Source organism: Coturnix japonica, chromosome 8 (genome assembly GCF_054131305.1).
Source record: "Coturnix japonica strain WE chromosome 8, WE-NBRP24, whole genome shotgun sequence".
NCBI lineage: Eukaryota > Metazoa > Chordata > Aves > Galliformes > Phasianidae > Coturnix > Coturnix japonica.
In genome coordinates this window covers 31,078,183-31,099,656 of record NC_140670.1, presented here as the reverse complement: position 1 = coordinate 31,099,656, position 21,474 = coordinate 31,078,183, and the positions used below count along the sequence as shown (strand labels likewise).

The following is a 21,474-nucleotide window of genomic DNA, read 5'->3' as shown; positions in this document are numbered from 1 at the left end:
GGAAAAATGGCATTTCAAGTAGAGCCCTCCACAGTACCAAATTAATTATGCAACTAATAAATACACATTATGAACTCGCTTGTGCTGATTAAGTAGCTGCAACCTGTTCTTGGAAAACACAGACGGCATCACTCAGCACACAGGCAATGCTGAATGTCTTGGTAAGATTCTTGTTATGCTGGATATTCAAGGATGCCCCAGTTAATAGGTCATCATGAAGGTACATCTACCACTAGTAGTCAAAAAAGAATTAAACACAGGTACCTTATTAAAATTAATGCACTCAAAATGGGAGCGTCTTGCTCCGTTAAGGTCTCCCCTTTATGTAGCTTTGCCTGTCAATTTTGGGCTAGAATTTGGGAAATGTATCTCTTAAAAATGCAGGAGATGGCAGCCAAGAATGTGGAATAATGGAATTTCCAAGTGTGTCAGATTTGGAAGTAACACCATTTTAAAAATAGCACCATTCTGACTCCCTCATTTTGAATGAATATAAACCACTTACATAAACACAACTACAAGCAATTCTCTATTAAAATGTCCTAGCTACAGTGCATGCTTTAACATGCACATTAGAAGTGAGAATGTATAAGCACAGAGTCATAGAATGGCCTGGGTTGAAAAGGCCCACAGTGTTCATCCAGTTTCAACCCCCTGATGTGTGCAGAGTTGCCAACCACCAGACCAGGCTGCCCAGAGCCACTACATACAAACACTATATGCCACTAACAGACAATGGCATTGTATAGATAGACATCTTGATGTACAAGCATCTCTTTTAATAGGAATTAACCATTTGAGGATTTCAGTAGCCACATAAATATTCCTAAGAACTTCCCTTAACGTAGCCTGGTGCAATAAAAGCAGAGAGGCAGCAGGGATCTGTCACAAATAAAGCCACCCCTGCCAGGTCTTCCCAGCACCCAGAGCTGAAACCTGCTTCTACATCTCCCCATTTAAAGAAGGGATGGATGGTTTCCCTGCCTAACAGCAGAAAGGCCAGCTCCAGCTCCAGCAACAAAGGCAGCTGCTGCAGGATGCTCCATCCTTTGTGTGCTTCCACCAAGGCAGCAGAAGTGGCAGCAGCTCAGCACAGTGAATGTAATATCAAAGTTGTGACTAAAGGCATCACTTCTTCACTATTTTAAATCAATACTCCTCAAACCTTTTCTGCTCACAAAACAGAGTCTATACAACAGCAAAGCATACAGCCAGTCTGCCTGCCTCAATTTTTTGCTTCCTAACACCAAGAAGGTATCCATTATGTATTTTTCTCCAACAAGAACAGTCTGAAGCAGCAACAGTGGACCTAATGGCCAAGAAATACCCAAAAAAGCAATGGATCTTTCTTTGTTCTTCCCAAAAACGACAGTAGTACACATAATATAAAAGACATTAATTTAATACACCAAACAACACGTATTTGAAGAATCTTAAATAGATTTTACTTTTCAAGTATGACTCAGAAATGCTTCCAAATATTTTCTCCACAAAACAACAACTGAAATAGTCAATTATCCCCTCATTCAATACAACAAAGTCAAAATTTTCTCCTTGTAAATACTTTTATCGCTGCTGTTTCAGAAGGGAAAGACATATTATATTCAGCCTTCCACACACCAAATTCTATGATCAAATTCCTAATGAAACAAATAACTAAATAACGTTACCTGGAATAAAACATGTGCAAGTCACATTATATCCCCAGTTCAAAAAAGGAGTCTTGAAGACTTACGTGTAGGCTAATGTAGCACTGAAATGCTTCTTAATGTACGTTTCCAGGACTGGATTAAAATGTTGAAATTTTCTGTCAGCAATCAGCCCAATGATAAACACCTGGAAAAAGAGAATAATGACAAATCAAACATTTTTAACCAAAGATGCAAACTAGTTCAATGCTTATAATGTCTGCACCGATAGCAAACTGCATTCTAATACATCAGGGTCACTTTGAATAAAGCATAATTACAATACCTATAATTTTAGTCCATGAAGGACACAAACTTACCAAAGCATCAAACACCAGCGTGTCAAAGGTCTCACTCTCTGAGTTCTCCATCATTATGTTAAAAAGTGCATCTAATGTGTCTTGAAGGAACTGCAAATGAATACACAAACCAACACATTAAAGAGGAACAATAAAAATCAGGTTTCACATAGGCTTATGCAGACACGTTTGCTTTCGTTTATGTAAGACGTCTTTGAAAGTTAGCTGAGAAAGGGCAAATTTAACATTGTTTTTCTGCAAATTCTTTTTAGTTCATTACTGTAAATCCATGTCACTCAAAAATAGGGGAAAAAAAAATCATATTTGGTACTTGAAGAAAACATTTAATCTATTTATAGTAGACAAACAAAATATATTCCAAAACTCCATATCAACATACAGCCAACAGGGTCATGCAGTTTCTGAAGACTGATGTTTCATAGCACAAACCAGACAAGCAACTCAGGCTCATGCCAAACCAGTCACCCTGAGCAATATGAGAAGTGCACAGCGTATGGCTTTTCACAGCTGCACAATTCCAAATGACAGCATACATGCAGGCATGGGACACAGAGCACACAACCTCCTGCCCCAGCCCAAAACCTACAGGTCTATCCCTGTACAGAGGAAGTCTTCACTAGCCAGCTGGCTGGACACCCTGATCTGCACAACACGAAAGTAAAAGCAGATTAGTGTCAGGGGACGCGAGTTGAACAGAGTGATAAAAGCTGTTTTACACGTATTTAATTACAGCATTCCTTCCCACTGACAGCAAGCACCGCATTGGTAAACCAGAGATAAATACATCCAGTCCTGTCAACACAGGATTCTGCATCTGTGTATCCTCTGCCATCAGATGACAAAAGCAACATGGGGTTCTCCAAGGCAGAACTGTGCTGCCCACCAGTTGTTTTGGTTGATAGAGAAGAGGTTTAACCTCAGATTGCTCTTGCAAATTTGTCTCAAGACAGTTAAAATAATAAAAGGAAATGTGTGTGCACATCTCTTTATGAAATCATACCTGCTTCATATTCTAACAGGCTATAGAGTTTGATTCTGCACATCACCTGGGCCACAAGTGATTCACTTGAACTACCTGATAAACCCAGAGGTAAACCTTGGGAGCTGACCTCCATCCAGAAGCTCGCTAAATACTAATGAATACCCAGAATTTCAGCATTTAAGCACCAGCAGCTCAAGGAAACAGCACAGCATTGTTAGAAGAAGTCTGCTTTGATCTGAAGAGTTCTAGCAGGCCTAAAGCACTGCCTGCTTAGGTCTTAAGTCTTCAAAAGAAACGATGGTCAGAAGCCTGGGCCACAACTGAGGAAGCCTTGGTTTCACACTGAGACATCATACATGGCATTGGTACAGTTCAAGTTTTACATCTGTGTGCAAGGACTCCACGTAGCAGCACAAGGGATGCAGAATCAGTGCTGCTGCTCCCAACAAGGAAACAATTCTCAGGCAGGGAGACAGCCTACACAGAGACTTTCTGAGCCTCGCTGTAACAAATAAAGCATATCAGTGGTCTACAAAATAATGGAAAAGGTTTAAAGAGCAGCATGAAGCATTCGCTCTTCTGTACCACGTGCAAATCAAGTTGTGCCCCAGTTCCCACATGGGAAGATGCGAGTAAGGCTTTGTCCAAGTCCCGCAGCAGTGCAGGGAGATGGAGTGCAGGAGAACTAATATTGCTGTTAGTGGAACGGCGTTTGCACAGCATTCTGATGCTTCTAAAATCACCAGTATCCATCAGGCGCTGATCTGTCGTGCGCCCTCTGATGCTGTTTGGAGAAGAGTGAAAATTACAAATGACAGCACTATGACAACGCTCGTCAGAACCAAGTGCCGGTGTCAAGTTTTGAGCTGTCCAATGATCCATAACAACACAGCAGGAAGGAAAACCTTCCCAAAAAACAGATCGCATCTGAGATGCTATTCTCCCCACACTCAATAAAGAGAACAAGATCAGCAGCCTCATATATTTTAAGTCACTTTAAGATAGGCATTCTTTAATATTTCTATTAAAAGCATTAAAATCCAAATGAAGCTCAAACACTCCAGGCCCTTAAGGGTCATCTGTCCCCAGTACGGTGCATCTTTTGACACGTTATTATATTTGATTTAGTAGAACACATTCAATAATGTCTCAGCCTACTCTTTTCCATAAATAAATCTGTCTTTATGTAGGTCTGTGCAATCACTCAGTGGCCTTGGCAAATGTAAATAACTTGGCTCAGCTCAGTATTTTCAGGAGAAAAAACTTCACATCCATCTATTAAAAATATATTAAATAACACAATGTGATGATTCCAAGATCTTGCAAAGAAAAACAACCTTTGCCTTACTGTGTCCATATATAAAAGTCACAGGAGTAACTACAGGACACCAACAGAAATCTGTACATTAATATAAATGTGCAGGTTACATCTACTTTTAACACCTGAAGTGTGCTTGGAGGGAAAGAAGAGCAGCATCTCAAAGGTAAAGAAACACCTGGCTACCATTCCATGTGTACATACACGTGGTAGGGTTAAGGGGGGGAAAGAATAAGGAAAAAAACATCAAATGACCAGTTTTGAAATCCACTTGTTACCTTCACAACTTCACCACCATCAACTTTCATCAACTGCTTCAAATTCTGCTGCAACAGGTTCGTGTTCGATCTCCATTTCAGAAGTCCCAAGAGATCAACTAGAGATTGAAAAAGAAATACATTGTGATATTATGTGGGACATTAACTTTCACTCATACACTGTAACCGGATTCAGAACAAACAGGTTTATTGCGATATGTGAGCCATTTTCAATGGACAGTAACACATGTCTAACGTACCTCTGATGCTGTAGAAACCCAGTAGCACATCTCTGCTCTGAAATAACAGTGAAAGGCTCTAAATAAAAGCAGCCTGATTGATTTTGAAATGTCACCGGTAAAATCTGGGCCGAGGAAGCCCGATCCCTCATTTCTAATTTGCTGTATACAGCAGTTGTGCGTTTAAAAAAAGATGCCAACATATAATTAGTCATCCACCAACACAGTGATATCCACGCAGCTGTGATTCTTCCAGCGTGAACATTTCTAGCTTCTCTGCTCTCTCTGAATACCATGAAAGCAAAATACGACAGCACAAGCCAAACAGTAGCAAACTAAGTTAATTCAGGGGGAACGCTGTCTGCTTAGTAACTCATAACACCCAAACCTGCCTGCTTTCCAGGGATGGATTGGGGCATAGGTTGGATCATGAGAAGAATCAACTGTAAGCAGTCATGTCCCCATATTCTACATCCCACTGTTAAGATGGTGTCACTCCATCCTTCACTGGTAACTAGAAAACACAGCAGTCGTGCCCTCTCTCTTACTAGTCATGAAGAACCACAGCACCATTTTTCAATGAGACAACTCACAATCATGTTCCATCTGCAAAACGAGCCATAACAACCACAGTGCAGCACCAGCAAGCTATACCCACTGCTGCACCTTTCTGAGATGCAACCTGGAGCTGCAAACCAACCCAGAAGTCCAAGCTCATCATCATGCCTTTGCCAAACTAACACCGGGGAAAACTTCCTTCCAGTTTCACTAAGTCAGTTTTCAGCACCGAACAAACCATCTGTAAGTCATCCTTGGTAGAAGAGACCAAAGATAAAACTACGAGATTTTAAGATTGCCTTCAGTTTAGTGACTGAATTATGAATGCATACCACTAAATACCATAAAACGTGGCTGACATTATGTGACTTCTGCCAGGGTAACTCTTAAAACAAAAAGACAGCATCCCCAAACCAATCTCCCTCGTGCTTTAATCAACCTCTCAAAGCAACCAACAGAATATTTGCCAAGACAGGCATCTGTAGAGTCTACGGTGCAAATTACACAGAGACCCAGAGCAGCTGCTTGATGTTCCCAAAATCTTTCACTCTATAAAAGGAATAAAACTGTCTCCAGCGCAATTTTGGTTGAGTAATTTCCCCTCTTAGCAGGGCACAGACTAAAACAAGCTTTCTCTTTCTTTGGAGAGCGTTCCTATAGCTGAAGTGATGTACTACAATAGCTGTAGACCTCCATTTTCTTATTTTTAATGTATTCTTTGGGTAGTCTACAGGTCAAAACCAAAGTCCCAAAAATTCAACATCAACAGAAAAAGTGTTCCTGGAAGCAAGTTGAAGATGTCTCTAGGAGTTAAGCAAAGCATTTCATGAATACGTTTATATCAGGTTTCTAACACTGAGCTGAGTTTCACTCGGACTTCTAAAAAGGCACCAGCTTGACGAAAGAAATGAGCTGGACAAAAGCCAACCCACATCTTCGGAATGGAGTCGTGCAGTGCCCCAAGAAAACAAACTCGTGCACTCTCAGTGTGATGGCATAGCAAATGCATTATGAATATACATGTGTGAACTGAAAATGTCAATGTAGTCCGACACCGAGAAAGAGGAAAATAAGTTACAGTGTACAGAAAGAATGCGCCTTCACTCTGTGACCGCGAGCATTAACCCCAGCAAAGCACCAGTCAGCCACTTCATCCCACTCTCTCAGTAAGCGCAGGCATGAAATAATACAGTAAGTAGAACAGGGTAAGTATGTAAACTGCACTTATCCTATAGAAAATAGTAATTACTATAGGTTCTCTAGATCAAGTGAAATGTGTAGGATCAGGAAACACCAGAGGAAGAAGAGGATTTTTGATTGCAAAGCATTAGAATAAGTACCTAGCCTGCTTGTAGCCAGTAACAACTTCAACAGCTTAGCACATTTGATGCTGTAAGTTAAACACAAAGATCATCTTTTACATCTTAATTAACAATAAGAAGCAAATGGCCCAGTGTCCTGATTATATTCTTCCCTTGACTCATATGCATGCAAAGGTTTCCCTTCACTGATGCATCAACAATACATCAAGTGACAATGGTGATGTAGGACATCACCTGAAAACACCTCAATAGTTCAAGGATCTCACACTGCCTTAAATTTCACATTTTTAATATAGATGCTCCATTTTCTTACACCAAAATGACTTTGATATTTATGTCCAAGTTCAACTCATAAAGGACATATTTGTTACCAAACCATCTTCAGAGCAGAATAAAAGTAGAGGTATATGGCAGCTGAATCCTCCATGTCTGGGAAGGACATTATTTTCTTCCTCAGATGGAAGAGGAATAGAACATGTGGTCAAGAGGCAAAGCCATGACAAGCAGCAGCATCTGATGCCTCCAAGAGCTCACTCACCCCCAAGGCAGCTGTGCCTTTGCTTGGTGTTGCCCTCCATTATTATTATTTTAAACAGACTGTTCACCTTATATTTCTCTTCTTCCTAAAAATTAAACTCAAAATCTAAGGAAAACATTGTTCCTACCAATGTGTTTTGCTAATAATGCTGGTTGCAAAAAGCCACATCACCACTTTGCAGTTCATAAAGAGCAGAAATCCTATGAGTTTTAAGAGGAGCTATACACAGCCCGCAACATCAAACATAGCGCAGAAAGAACCCTATGATTTATTAGCACAACTTCACAATTATTTAAAATGAGTTTTAAAGCCAATTTTGGGAGAGCAGAGAAAAAATATTACAGATGACCAAAAGGAGAAAATTACTTTGGCTTTGGTAGCTGAGAATAATTGCAGACTTTTATTTATTGCTAATTAAGGAAGTTAAAGAAGCAGTACTATCTCATGGTTGTACAGAAGTTAATATCAGCTTCAGAAACTATATGCTGAAGGGCACAACCGACTTGTAGATGAAAAAATGATATTTGAGGAGTTCAGAAGTTGTACGCTTCCTTCATAAATTGTCTAAGAATACACAGCGATCTCCTTGAATATTTTAATACCTTCAAGAAGCAGCTCTGGCAACTTTGGGAAGTTGCACAGATAATAATATTACCTGCAACATGAAGTGAAAATCAAAGTTCAAGGCATACTGTATGTGAATGAAGCATGAAGTGATGCTGAGTCCCAACTTTAGTAATTTCAGTAAGAGCTGTTCTTTGAAAGCAGTCAACATACTGACCACTATAAAATATTTCCAAATACTACCAAGGTCTATGAAAGACTGAGAAAGAAAACAAGCAAACAAAAACAAGTCTAACATTACCAATCACAAACCAAAAGCAGCAAGTAGTTGCATTTCACATGCTGGTTTCTGTATTCTACAACATCCCCAAATCACCGTGTTACTGCTGAGCTCTGATCCTGTATTCGCGATCAAATTCCAAAAGTCATTTCTGCATTTCTTTGCTAAGCATCCTCTCAGGCTATAAGACTGCCAGACTGCAGTGAGTCTGATGTGCTCTGAATATAAAACACTTAGGATGTGCTTGGAGAGAGATGTCCCTGGAAAAGACCGCAATAGAACTGTGAGTTGACTAGGAAGTCGCAGAGTAGTAACTTTCCCCTTGGACAGAGGGGTGACCAAAGAATTAATTAACGTGACAACTCCAAGCACAGTTCCCCCATCCCCACCCTCAGCTCCTGGTGACTCAGGGAGGAAGGATGCCACTGCCCGGCATGACTCACACCCAGTGACCCACCCACACTCCCAGCCCACCATCGCAGTGAGGGGAAGCCATGGCAACCAAGCACAAAACCTAAAGAGAGGGCACAGTCTGGGAGTGTGAAATATTTGCTTCAGTGGCTGCCACCAGACCTGGTTGCTGCAGCCTCTGGATGCGGCCAGGCAGCTGACAAAAATATATATAAGGTGGTTTTGAAAAGAGCAAAATACACCGACTCCATTCCTGGCTTTCCACAAGAATATGTCAACAGGACAGCGGCCTCCACGCAACACATCCTCATGTACAAAACTGTGTGTCCAATACTAAAGAACGACAGAGCTCTCTTTGGGCACAGCATACAGAAAATACTGGATGCTACACCTTGAAAACAACACAAAATAGATTATTTTGGAGCACAGCCATGATATTATCTCCCCCTGAAAACAAACTCACCCTCTCTCTTAGAGGCACTGAAATGTCACAGGGCCTGTTTTCAGTGTATTTCAATAGAAAAGTCTCAACTAAGTGGCAAAAAGAGGTACCCTGGGTTAAATGGATGCAGATATATTCTGTTTACTTGCAGACATATTCCTCTAAAATAGCATGGAGAGTGCATAGTTGAGATACTAAACGGTGAGTGGATGCTTTCAGAGCACCCTGGCAACTTAATCCAAAATAGGGTGTCAAGCCATCCACCATCCCACTAAGAAGACTGAGAAGACTGCATGCAGGTCAGTGCATACAGCTCCACTCAAGCTGCAACACAGAAACTCCAGCATTTCTATGAACTCACCATTCTGGGTAAGCTTTGTGGAACAGACCAAAGTAGAAATCTGGAAAGAGTCTTTGCTGATGGTGCAGCTACCAAGGTTTTGCATGCTCTTCCCCGTTGCAGAGTGTCCCTTTTCCTCCAGCTCTATTTTAGTGGAAGGCAGACTTAAATATGTGGAGGCATCTTCCAGCTTCTTTGCTTCTGCCTGCAGCGGAGTTTTACATGCAACATGAAGAACAATTTTAAGAAAAATAAGCAAGAAATGCTCATAACAGTAAAATTTTATTATTTACCCTGGAATTTCTTAAGAGTTGGCTTCAGAATTGGAGTTATCCAATGAGCCGTTAACAATTGCACTAACCCATCTACAGCTCAGAGCCAAGATCTGATATTTAAAGAGCCAGACAAGTAGCTTGCCCCCCAGCCATGAAAATCCACAGAAATAAAATTACAAGCCTAAGAAATTCAACAATTAAAACATGCCTGAGAAAACAGATCCCAAGTTTAACCATCAGTCTGCCATACTGGAAAGCCACACAGTGCTTGCTAATTAGTTGCTTGATCTACTGTAACATTCCACAACAAGATGCTTGTTGTGTATATCATTATGTAACAAAGTAGTGCACTGGAAGTAAGCAGGCTTACGCTTAGCCACCAACTATGGGAAGAGTATCTCAAACTTCTGTACCTTATAAACTATAAGGTCATGTTCTCCATCTCTCAGCGTTGTTCCATCGTATCTCATGAGCTTCACAAAGGCAAGGGCAAATATTTTTTCAGATTTATCTTTGGCTGTTAAAAAAGAAGAATCACCCATCATTAAGCATTCAACATTAGTAGTGACACTTCATTTAAAGCATAAAAAAAAAGGACAACCTGTATGTGAGTGACATCCTAAGAAAGGCTCTCAGATGTAGAAAAAGGTAAGAAAAAAATCCAAGTCTTTTATGTGTAACAAAGAATCAAAAACAGGGGGAAAAAAACACATCAGTGTCTGGCCATGCTAACCCACTGTATATTCAATATATACTAACTAATGCATTAAGTATTCTCTCATTGTTCAACACCTGGTATCGAAAAAATAACAACAAGGCAGCCATGATTAACAGCAAATACAAAGTAAATTACAAAATAAAACCAGAAGGAAAGTGCAACCAACTTGAGATGGTCCAATGAGCCTATGAAGAAGCACTGAGGCCCTAAAGCACAGGCTGTAATTAATATTTAAACCACGGCTGACTTAAATGTTTGTACCACCACATACTATTTACTTTTTCACTCTAGTAGTCTGCAGTTCACAACTGTAATGTGGACACCAGTGACACTGATTCTCTGCACACTGTTTTCATTAGTAGGTACTAGATCTCGAAACAGAGAATCTCTTATTAATGACCATATTACAAAGCATACTGCTTTAACTAAATAACCATTATGGGATAGTGAACTCCACACTACACAGATGAGTATACATAAAAAGTACTGCATACCTTAAAATGCATCCAGTGGATGCCACCTGATTAACACTTTGGTCAACACATGTATGGTCAACACAACTTAGAAAGGTGTTCTTGTCCAGTGAGGCAGCCACTGTCATTACTACAGGGAATGAATGTTATCATAACCCACATTTTACTGGAGATCAACTGGTGACAAATGGAAGATGTCAAGAAGGATTGGCTGGATGCTCAGCCTATGAAAGCATCTGAGCTGCCAACGTTACCCAAAAGCTGAGGAGAACCACAAACCCTCAAGTATCACTTACTTCAAAAGAACCACAAGTCAGCTTGAAAACCAGAAACGGAAACCAAGTTTCTTAATAGCTTCTACTACTGATCCTAAGCCTCCTGTCACTTCTCTTTCACATTCTTATTTCATATGTGAGGTGCTATTAAGCATCTCACTACCAACTCTCAGTTCCTAACTGAAGGATTTACCCACTAGCCCTTCAATATGGTGTGGAGAAATGACTGGACAGGAAAAGAAAAGGCAATGCCGAAGGTAAAATCTATAAGTTGCAAAGAGAAAAGAAGTTGAAAAGCTAACATAAAGCAAGCAGGCAAAAAGCTTACCCCCACAGCAAAACCAATTGTAACAGTCAATTATGGATAAGACATTTTATGCCTGTTTCAGCAGATATTGGCACCAGACACTGACAAGAATCACAATGAAAAGGCCAAATTACTCACAGTCCTGTGATGATCTGTGTCGGAACGTGAACCTCAAATGACTCCGGTTCACATCTTCAATGGGGATTGCGACCTTCACGTATTGTGGGAGAGGATGGAGAAAGGAAACAGTCAGGGCAGCATCTTCAAACATATCTCATCTAGACATTACCAAATCTCATCTAGACATTTTCAACACCAGTCCTGGCTCTTTACAAAGCATTAATGCTAAGGACAAGTTTCAGTTGGCCACCAAAGACCAACAGTCACAGATTCCCTAGGAAAATCAACAATTTACCCAGCAAGTTACCCAGCAAGACATGGAGATGCTAAGGCTGACACAGCCACAATGGTTGAAACCTCAAAGCATTCCCTGTCAATCCTCCCAGCTCAGGAACGAGCCCCCCTTGACTATGACTGGCAGAGGTGAACTCTGTAAGATATTTATTACCTATGCACCACTTGCACTACACAAACTATTAGTGCGTCACTGATCCAGACATAACCAACATGCACAGATGTAACTACTCTTTGCCCCTGATATTTTCACTCCAGTTGCTGTATTTCCTCAGCTGTGTGCACCAGCAAGCTCTGTGCTGCCTGCTGCTCCCTACCACATCTGGGGTTCTGAGACCCCCCAACAACAACTTTCTGCTGCCACATGCATTGAGAGCTCCTTTGACTTGAAACCACGGTGCAGAGAGATCCGAAGAGCCTCTTTTCTTTGATATGCATCTACTGTTCCCACTGACTACAGAATATTTCATTAAGCTAACGCTGGCCTCCTACACAAAAATCAGCATTTAAGCTAAAATGTTATTATCCAAGCAGCTCCAGCAAGCTTGCAGTACAATCAGCCAAGTCCCAAAACAACGATGAGTTCAACAGTATAGCAATTATGTTTTAATCTCAATATTCTGCTTTTGCAGGTCAGTTTCATGGAAAGAGTAAAAATTGTTCCCAAACAGATGGTGCAGTGCCCCCAAAACAGCCATCTTGACCAGAAGGATGAAATACAATTTTTATGCAATGAAAGACTAATCCATTTTCCAGCCATCTTTGAAATGCCTCCTTTTGTTCTACTGAGAATGGCTACAAGCATTCATGTTTCTAGATTTGCTTCTCAAGACTTTCCACTGAAATCTATATTAACTTTGTATGAACACCGATGGATGAAATTATTATAACATGTTCGTACCTTGACAGTCTCAAACCAGCGAGGCTGCTTTACTTGGTAATATATTACTGATTTGTACTCTGAGATGGCTTCATCACCAGCACCAGGAAAAATAACACTCTAGGAAACACAAGCAGGAGAGAAAATGGTTATGTCCATCTTCACCTCTACTTTTCAATTCGACAAATAAAAGATAAATCAGCAAGTAGATCAAAATATGACAGAACACATGCACTGATAAAGGAACTGCGAGAAGGAGAACGTTCTGTTGTAAACAAAAATAGGGACTGAAGTTGAAAATATCTAAAAAGATGTTGAAGAAACGTATACATATATATAAAAAAATAGAAATGTTCGCTAAATAATACCTCTAATCTTTTCCCATCTTCATCATAAACAGACACTGTAACTTCTACATTTTTTGCTGTTGTTTTACTGCCTTTGTCAAAATCTCCCTGAACCAACGTCACATAGATATCATTGCGAACATCTCCTACAAGAAAAGGAGCACAAAGTTTGAAGCAACGCATAGAATCAATGACCAACATCACTAGTAACAAACACACACATATATACATGCAGGACAATGTTTGAAAGCCAGCATATTTTCAAGACTGAAAACCAGCAGTGCTGAAAGCAGTTATGATTAGCTAAAATTGACTTATGGTTTGTAAACTTGAACTACCAACTCATAGAGTTGAAGCTAACAAATAAACAGAACAACCAACCACACAATTACTCCTGGACTGAAAGAATACATCCTCATCATTAAGATTATGTACCGTATCATTCCAGAAACACCTCAGTTCTCTTGTTGGCTCTATCCTTTATTTTCTTTATTAATTTGAAAGGATACATTTCAATTCCTTCAACTTATCTCACATAGTTGTTTTTACATGACGGTCTATGGAGGTCTGCTATAACATTGCAAGGGGAGATTTCTGATGTTTTTGTTGCCGCAGGTTTCAGGGGAGGACTACATTTAGCTTTAGGTCTCAAAACGCTCTTCAGCCTCACCCCCACTGAAGTAAAACTTTGAAATGAACTGGGAAACAGGATTTCCAGTAATTCCAAGAGGCAGATGGTCTACGTGCCAACATACCATCATAACAAGCAGAGGTGCTGAGGCACTCAGAACATATTGGCTATATCATAAAATATCTGATAAATGCAGTCTGCAGCCACAGGGTGAGAGCTGGAACCAGCTCGTTTCTAAAAGTATCTGATGGCTCGAAGTTAGCACAAACCCTGATAGACCTGCTATCTCTAGATCAAAAGCCTTTTGCTCTGAAAAATCTTACCTGCTTTCAGGTTTGGATTTACCTCAGGAGATAAAAGTTTTACATCTGCCCATGCTAAGAAGACAATATGAACAGTGCATTTTGTATATATATTCCTTCACTGGAAACAGGGGAATTTCCATTGCCATCTCAATATAATGTCTCTGTTTGTGGTGGGCATTATCATTAATTTCTGCAGCATGTGTGGCAAGTATATGCTTATCTCCAATCTATATTTAGGGACAAGATCATCAAGGTTGGAAAAGACCCCCAAGATCCTTTGATGATGTCCTATTTGCAGGTTCTTTGATCCCCAAAGCATCTTCGCATACAGGTACTTAAGGGTGGTTAAAAATTAACAAAGCAGAGTGCATTCACACAATGGCTTACCAGGCATAATAATCTCTGGAAACCCCATTTTCCGAGCCACAGCTGTTGACCTATCCACTAAGTGTGGAAACTCTTTTCTAATCTGATGAATATCTCCTGGAAGAAGTTTCAAAGTCACCCACAAACCTGTTGGGTAAAAATCACTATTATTAAACTTGTGGTTTTTCTAGTTATTGAAGACATTTATCCATTTAGGGGACACATCAAGGAACAACTGCATACAGCTTCTCACAGACAGGCTGACAAAGCCCAGTTCTCAGTCATGACTTTGAACCTTCACTACAACACGTCTTTACTGGGGCAGCATCCAGACACACTGGATCCCTTCACATGCCACCATTAACACCATTAGTCCTCCTGGCAGCATCCTGAGAACCAGACTTGACTCACTGCTCTTGTCTTACACACAGGGCCTTGTAGAAAGGCAATTATTAAGCTATTAACAGAACAGCCTCAAGCTTTAAGCTCTCAAAAGTTCTTTCTAAGGGAATGTTTATCTTCCACAGGAAGAAAGAGAAGCAGCACATCTCTCCATTCAAAGCAAGGCTGCATTTCACAGCCAAGCATTATGGATACACCAAGGCAGCCAGCACCAACAGCTGACAAATACCCTGAAATGGTTCAGGCCCACCACCCCCATCAGCTGTTTTCAAGGCACTGAATACCCAAATCTACAGCACCAGCTTTACACAGTCAACATTTTCCTCTCTCTTCAGCAGCAGAAGCAGCCACTAAAGCCAATGCTTGCCAACTAACATCAGGCATGCTTGTTATAGGGGGGAAAAAAAGATACTAAAAAGAAAGCATTCCATACTTGGTGAAGTGACTGCCAATTACACTGAAACATGAAATAATTGCAGCAACGATTTTCATAAAATTCCAAAATTAAAAACCATGAAAAGAATACCCCAAAAATATTCATTTCTAAAACAACTGTGTGAGTAACGGGATAACCCACAATTTAACTATGCATTTGTTTTGTATATATCTGGCAGCTTTCTTTTTCTTTTACTCAAATCTCTCACAAATGGCTCTGATCTGACCGGTTGCCAAAGGCAGCCCTACCAGCTGCTATTTCATTAAACAGTAATGTACCCATAAGGACTGGCCAAGCCACAACTCTTTGTCCTCTCTGGTTTGCTGAGGGTGGGCAGGGCCTGGCTTAGGGAAAGCACTTGGAATGAATCAGTTTCCTCCTTTCTGATATGCATAAGTGAAAACTGGAGATGGGAGGAAATCAGATTCAAGTTTTAGTTAAAAAGAATTTATATATACATGAAAATTTATTTTTACTTACTGTAAGTCAATTTTAAAAAATCAATTAAAAAACAAACAAACAAAAAAACAGCAAAACAGCACATAATTTGTCCTGGGCCAGGCCTATTTTTCATATACTCAAAAGCCAACTGTAAGCAGTGAGCTCTGTACCAGCCTGTCTGGAAATACATTAATTCAGACTGAAGAAAGATAACAGCTAATACTATAAACCAGAGCCACACAATTCACTTTTTAGCTGGCAGATACATTGTAAGTGTTGCACACAACAAAGGCAACCCAGAGGAAACAAGAGTTATCACTGGGGCTGCTTTCTCCTGCAGAGGCATCCCTGTGGGTTCTGATGGGAGAAATCCCTTTTGCCTGCTTGATGGGAAGGCGACTGCTGCAAATGCGACTGCAAAGCAAGGAGAAGGAGGGGAAGGAAAGGACTATTCCTTCCTTCAGCACGAGGAAGACAACATCTGCAGCTCTGGGGCACAAGGGCAGACTTCCTGAAGCAGTTTTCAGCACAGAAATACAGAGATATCCCAGCAAGGGACACTGAAGATAAAAGACAGAGGGTCTGCAGGGCTGACAATAGGGGCAAAAGATGCTGAGCAGAAATAGCAAAATCAGCCTTGAAGGAGAGGAAACGTAGCACAGTTGTATCCTCTGGTGCCAAACAGCAGAGTTGGTGATATTACGCCCCCTTGACTCCATGGTTATAACAATCCCATGCTGAAAATCAATGAGCGTTTTTACATACACCAGTGTATAGAAAGAACGGTACGTACCCTGACCCTTGTGGTTAACTTCTTTAGCAGCAATCACTTTGTTTATAACAGTCTGAAGGAAATCATTCTCCCCTGCCACCCTGGGTGAAAAACGGGATGATATGTTCAGCTGCTTGTGTCGAATGGCGTCATCCAACGCTAGCCTGGAGGATGCACATGACGACCAACACCAGGAAACAAAGGGTCACAGAAAACCAGAAGTCACAGTAACAAGGAAACACAAAAGATCATATCATAGTTGTGACAAAGAGTATTTATTAGTCAACGCAAGACAAAGGACAGGAAAGGTAACAAGAAAGAGGAAGACCATTAATCAGAAGAACGCTGATCTACCAAAGAGAAGTACAGCAAACTCGTGTTGTTACTTCTTCCTTCAGGAACATGCACAGCCCCCGTAATTCTTTATTAGGATTGGAAGGGCATCTCCCGCCCGAGAACCCCCAGTTAAGCAGTGAAAACCTACACAGGTAGGTTCTTGTTTTAAATGGGAAGCCACAGAATGGCCCCGCTCCACCTCCAGGGTCACTGCTGGGGTTCCGTAAAGGAAGCAGCAGTGCATACGGCCTGAGGGAAAAGCTTCTACCCATCTCACAGAAATGGCAGAGGACAAGGAAAGCAGATAATCCAAACATTCTGTTAAACTCGATGAATAAATGAAAAGATGAAACCTATAAATAAACACCAGCATTAAGTGTCATTTAAGCAATCCTGCCAAGTGCTTTTGACAGCCATTGTGTTGGTGGCTAGTGAATGAATACAAACAAACAAAGATATGAAAACAGAGTTGCATGTGGTACAACAGAAGCGAAGCATGGGATGAGAAGAAAAATGTGCCTCATATAGACAGCCTAAGTCTCCATTAGGAATAATGACACCAACATTCATCGTGTGCTTTCACATTATTCGTGCTGTTTGAAATACACTTTTTCTGAAGCACGTTTTAATTTAGTGCAGCAAAAAGAAAAAAAATCACATTCTGTATCTTTTCAAGTACCTGATTTATACACACAGAAAAAAAAAACAGATCCATTTTAATGGAACTAGATGAAAACTAGATGTGCCATTAGCATCCACTTTGACACACACAGATTCATTTTCACTGCACATTTCCACACTTGCTACTGTTTGCCATACAATAAACATATCATGAAAGCGCTCTTCCCTAACGAAGTCTGTTTCCCTTGAAAAACAGAGTTACACTTATGATTTTCACAGCAACGGATGCTGCTTCATACAAACAAAACCATTTTAGACATTAGGCATACGTCCATTCCTAGCAGCACCATGGTATTCTATCTATACCGCTTCATCTTCAAACATGAGGACTTCCAAAATAAAGCCTTTTTACCAAAATGAAGTTTAATTTGTGACCACATCATTTCAAGTTCTTTTGTTTGGTTGGTTTTCTCCATTACTAAAACCCCTCTGAATACCCATTAGCGTATTAATCAAGGAATTTTTGGTTAACGTTACTTTATCTTTCACAGTATTGAACAGATGGCAGCATAACATTTCTTAGAAAGAATAAGCCAAGCACTGCAGCTCTACACACACGCATTTGACTTATATCTTCTATCCCTTCTACCTTTCTACACTTCACATAATAAAAAATAGAGACCTCCATGAACTGCGGATAGAAGTGAACTTTTGCCACAGTTCTCCCCTGTTAAAATGGAAAAGGTCTGCAGGTTCAGGAGACTGAAACCAAGACCAGGACCAAGCAGGATGATAATCTCCATGGTCCCACATCGACTATAACATGCACAGCAGGCAGATCTCCTTCAGCATCCAACCATTTAATGGCTCTGGTGAAGGGTCATATGAAGGCCAAAGAATAAGAAATATCCCAAGACATCTATCAAGCCATCTTTCAAATTCTCAACGTTTATTTTTACAACTGCTTTTACAACAATTTTGTTTACTGTGCCATTTCATCTCCTACCAAGAAAAAGATGCGTGCTGTCATTAACTCCTTTCACAGAGGTCACCTGGATTGGATGCCTTTTTCAGTCTTAGCCAGCACTGAACCAGCAATATAACTACTTCAAGCACTGCGCTTCTGAAGTGTGATAACCCTGACATCTTCATGTTTAAAATAAAGAAATAAATAAAAGGAAAACAGGACAAAACCAAGAATGTACCCTCAAAACTCAACTGAAAAAATTTAAAGCAAGTTTTTGGTGCTGACGGTACCATAACTATTGGGAAATTGCCAAGAACAAAAATTAAAGTAATGCTTATGATAGGCTATCAGACTGAAATAAGTCAACTTCAGAATACTATAGAACACACCTTGCAATCAACATTTAAACCTGTAATAAAAAATCACAATCTTGAAACTTCCGCTTATTCTTTAAGCAATTCGTTACTTACGGTTGAAATGGTATGAAGTGCTGTTTGTCCTCATCATCAACTTTTCCATTAATTATGTCGGTAACATCCATTACTGAAAACAAAAACAAAGTACGTTGAATTTAAGGATAAGTGCAGGAAGAAGAGTGGTGAGGAGACACCCTGAGGGGCAGGAAACAACAGTTATTAAGCACAGGCTCAGGCAACCATGCGATGTGACACCTAGGGATGCTGCACACAAGAATTACCTGCTACTCCAAAAGGCCGCCGGAGCCCCGAGGTCAGCTTCCTCGTGTTGTTGTCCCTCAGCTCCATTCTGCCCACCCGCACAATCTGACAGACAAAACTGATTTTCTCTCTTTTCAGGTCTTTGCTGCCCAGGTCCTAGAAATATAAAGTTTTGTCAGACTGTTTTGTCATGGTGGAATGAATTACAAGTTCCATTCAGTACATTTAGAACATTTGCCTTCGTCATCGTAGCACAAGAACAAATCGTTCCCAGAATTTTAAGCATGTTTCTAACGGTAGTTACGCCTTATCTTGACTTCTGTGTGAATTAGTTGCTTAGGAAGTCAAGTCATTTCTAGTAAATTAAACCTTCACGGAGCAACTTCACCCTTGTGTTTAAAAGTTTTTAAAGAGACATTTATGAGAAATGTCTCATAGGAGCCTTCAGCAGGACTGTGACTGGCAGAGCCAACTCCACCATTCACACTGAGGTTAATAACTCCTCAGTTATTCACAGAACGTGAGAGAAATCCTTTAGGCTCCGCAAACTGAACCAACCCCAACCCAGACTTACAGTGAACACTGCTCGGAGGTTGTGCAACCTGTCGATGTCCTTGGGGAGCCCAGAGCTTGACCACCTCACCAAATAGTTTTCACTGAAAAAAAACAGCATTTTGAAGAATCTTTTTCTTTAAATGGCTTCACTGAATGTACGGTTATAAAATCAACTTACAGAAGAATATCTTAAGCCCAATCTATCTACTAATCAAATTAATATTTACTTAGTAGGCAGCTGCCATTTTCCTTTGCATGTATCACTCAACAAGAAAAGCAGCTCTTCTGCAAGGAAGCGGGGGGTGCAGGAACAGCTCACAGTGATGTCAGCGCTGCTGCCAAGAGAGCACACACAGCCTTGCAGGTGCGTTCATGTCTCATTTAAGCTCTGCACTTGAGGAACCAAAGACATGGTGTGATAAGGAAGAGCACGACCCTGAAATGTACCCAGGGTGAAGGGACTTGCCAGATGCTGTGCTGAATACGACTGAAGTGCTGCTGCATCATTACTTCCCAGATAAGCCTGTCCTGCACATTTCACAGAAATTTGACTTTCATAAGCCCTGCACCATCCTGCAGAACTACCACACTGCTGTGACTGAGGAAGAACAGAGAAGGGAGTGGACTCAGGAGTACACTAACCTGATGAATTTTGATTCATGGGGATCATAGAGAGACATGAGGACTTCAGCATCTTCCCCTATTTTGCAGACTACATTCTTTAAATTTACAAACAAAGCAAATGAAGGAGTGGCAGCAAACTTGGCTTGTCTGTTGATATCGATGTTCTGTTTCTGGGACTGTAATTCAAGAACAGAAGAAACTTAAATTTAATTCAACCTAACAAACAGCCAACTGTTACAGAATCTTCCTGAAACCTTTAAGACAGTAAAAGGAGTTATCTGCTGTGTGCCTGCTCTTGCTGTCTTTGTTTATATTTGATCAAGAAAATGCAGTTTGTTGTAAATTCTATCTTAAAGCAGGACTCCATAAGGAATAACAAAATGAAATAAATTAAGATGCCTTGATGCACTCACTTATTAAATAAAAGGAAGCGAGTCAGATGGAGAAAAGAGCCTACGCTGCTCCTAGCAAAAAAGCAAACTTTTCTGTGTCTCCCATGGCACGTTCAGAGCACCAGGACAGACAGGAGAGCCAGCAGTGCTGCTCTACAGCCAACCTGCCCACCCTCCATCCATTAGCTCCACAGGACTTTCCATGAACGCCTCATCTAGGCTGGAGGGAGAAGCACACATAGGACAAAATGGAGATGGGAGGGAGGGCGCTGGAAGCAGACTCTTCTCATTGGCATCAAGCTGCAAAGTGGCCCCAGTCCATCCCACTCCGGGTCCCGCTGGAGTCGCAGCATCATTCAGCCAAGTTTCTGCACGACAGCTGATGTTCAACAGCAAACTACAAACTTCAACAAATTTTCCACTCTTGGTAAACATAAACCCCACAGACACGAGGGTACCATTCTATGCGACACTCCAAAATAAACCCTCAGTAAAACCCAGCACATACTAATGTGCTACCTCTGCATCTCCACCATTAGGCTACAAGCACAGCTGATTTACTGATGCAAACTTTGGTAAGTCTTTTAAAGGAAGAAAAAACACAACAGTTACTTCTTATAAAATATTTAAGCCAGATAACTCCTCATAAACATATCAAATTCTTCATTACCAATGCCACCAGTAGCAATAATCTAGTTAAGATATAGTCTTATGTTTCAAAGGGAAAAGGCACAGCTGCACAGCAGTTCTTACTTTTTCCTCCAGCAGCCTCTCTTCCACTTGCTTGGAAGCTATTTCATGTGCCCTAAAAAGGCTGATTGTGCTCGTCTGCTCTGGGTCCAAAATATTGCCATCTTCATCTCTAACGACCAGATCTAAATCAAGAATCCTGAACAGAAACAGAACATGCTTGTGAATATACTCAAACAAATCCTTAAATAACACCTTGAACATGGTTACTGTTAACGGCACTTGCTCCTGATGTGTGATACTAATAATCA

General features: G+C 40.7%; 1 protein-coding gene across 3 annotated transcripts in view; it reads right to left on the bottom strand.

Moving 5' to 3' along the window:
• Positions 1-21,474, bottom strand: part of DOCK1 (dedicator of cytokinesis 1) — a 225,924-nt gene that overhangs the window by 177,565 nt on the left and 26,885 nt on the right. For 2 of the 3 annotated variants that reach the window (XM_015867551.3, XM_085554869.1), the window contains exons 7-21: positions 21,227-21,362; positions 20,100-20,257; positions 19,477-19,558; positions 18,923-19,058; positions 18,696-18,768; positions 16,323-16,465; positions 14,272-14,397; positions 12,970-13,094; positions 12,623-12,721; positions 11,446-11,518; positions 9,948-10,051; positions 9,281-9,464; positions 4,587-4,684; positions 2,009-2,098; positions 1,736-1,836 (exon numbers count right to left, since the gene is read on the bottom strand). In XM_015867551.3, the coding sequence (XP_015723037.2) occupies positions 1,736-1,836; positions 2,009-2,098; positions 4,587-4,684; positions 9,281-9,464; positions 9,948-10,051; positions 11,446-11,518; positions 12,623-12,721; positions 12,970-13,094; positions 14,272-14,397; positions 16,323-16,465; positions 18,696-18,768; positions 18,923-19,058; positions 19,477-19,558; positions 20,100-20,257; positions 21,227-21,362 (1,728 nt within the window). The remainder of the gene's footprint in view (positions 1-1,735; positions 1,837-2,008; positions 2,099-4,586; positions 4,685-9,280; positions 9,465-9,947; positions 10,052-11,445; positions 11,519-12,622; positions 12,722-12,969; positions 13,095-14,271; positions 14,398-16,322; positions 16,466-18,695; positions 18,769-18,922; positions 19,059-19,476; positions 19,559-20,099; positions 20,258-21,226; positions 21,363-21,474) is intronic. The other variant, XM_015867552.3, reaches the window with a different exon arrangement.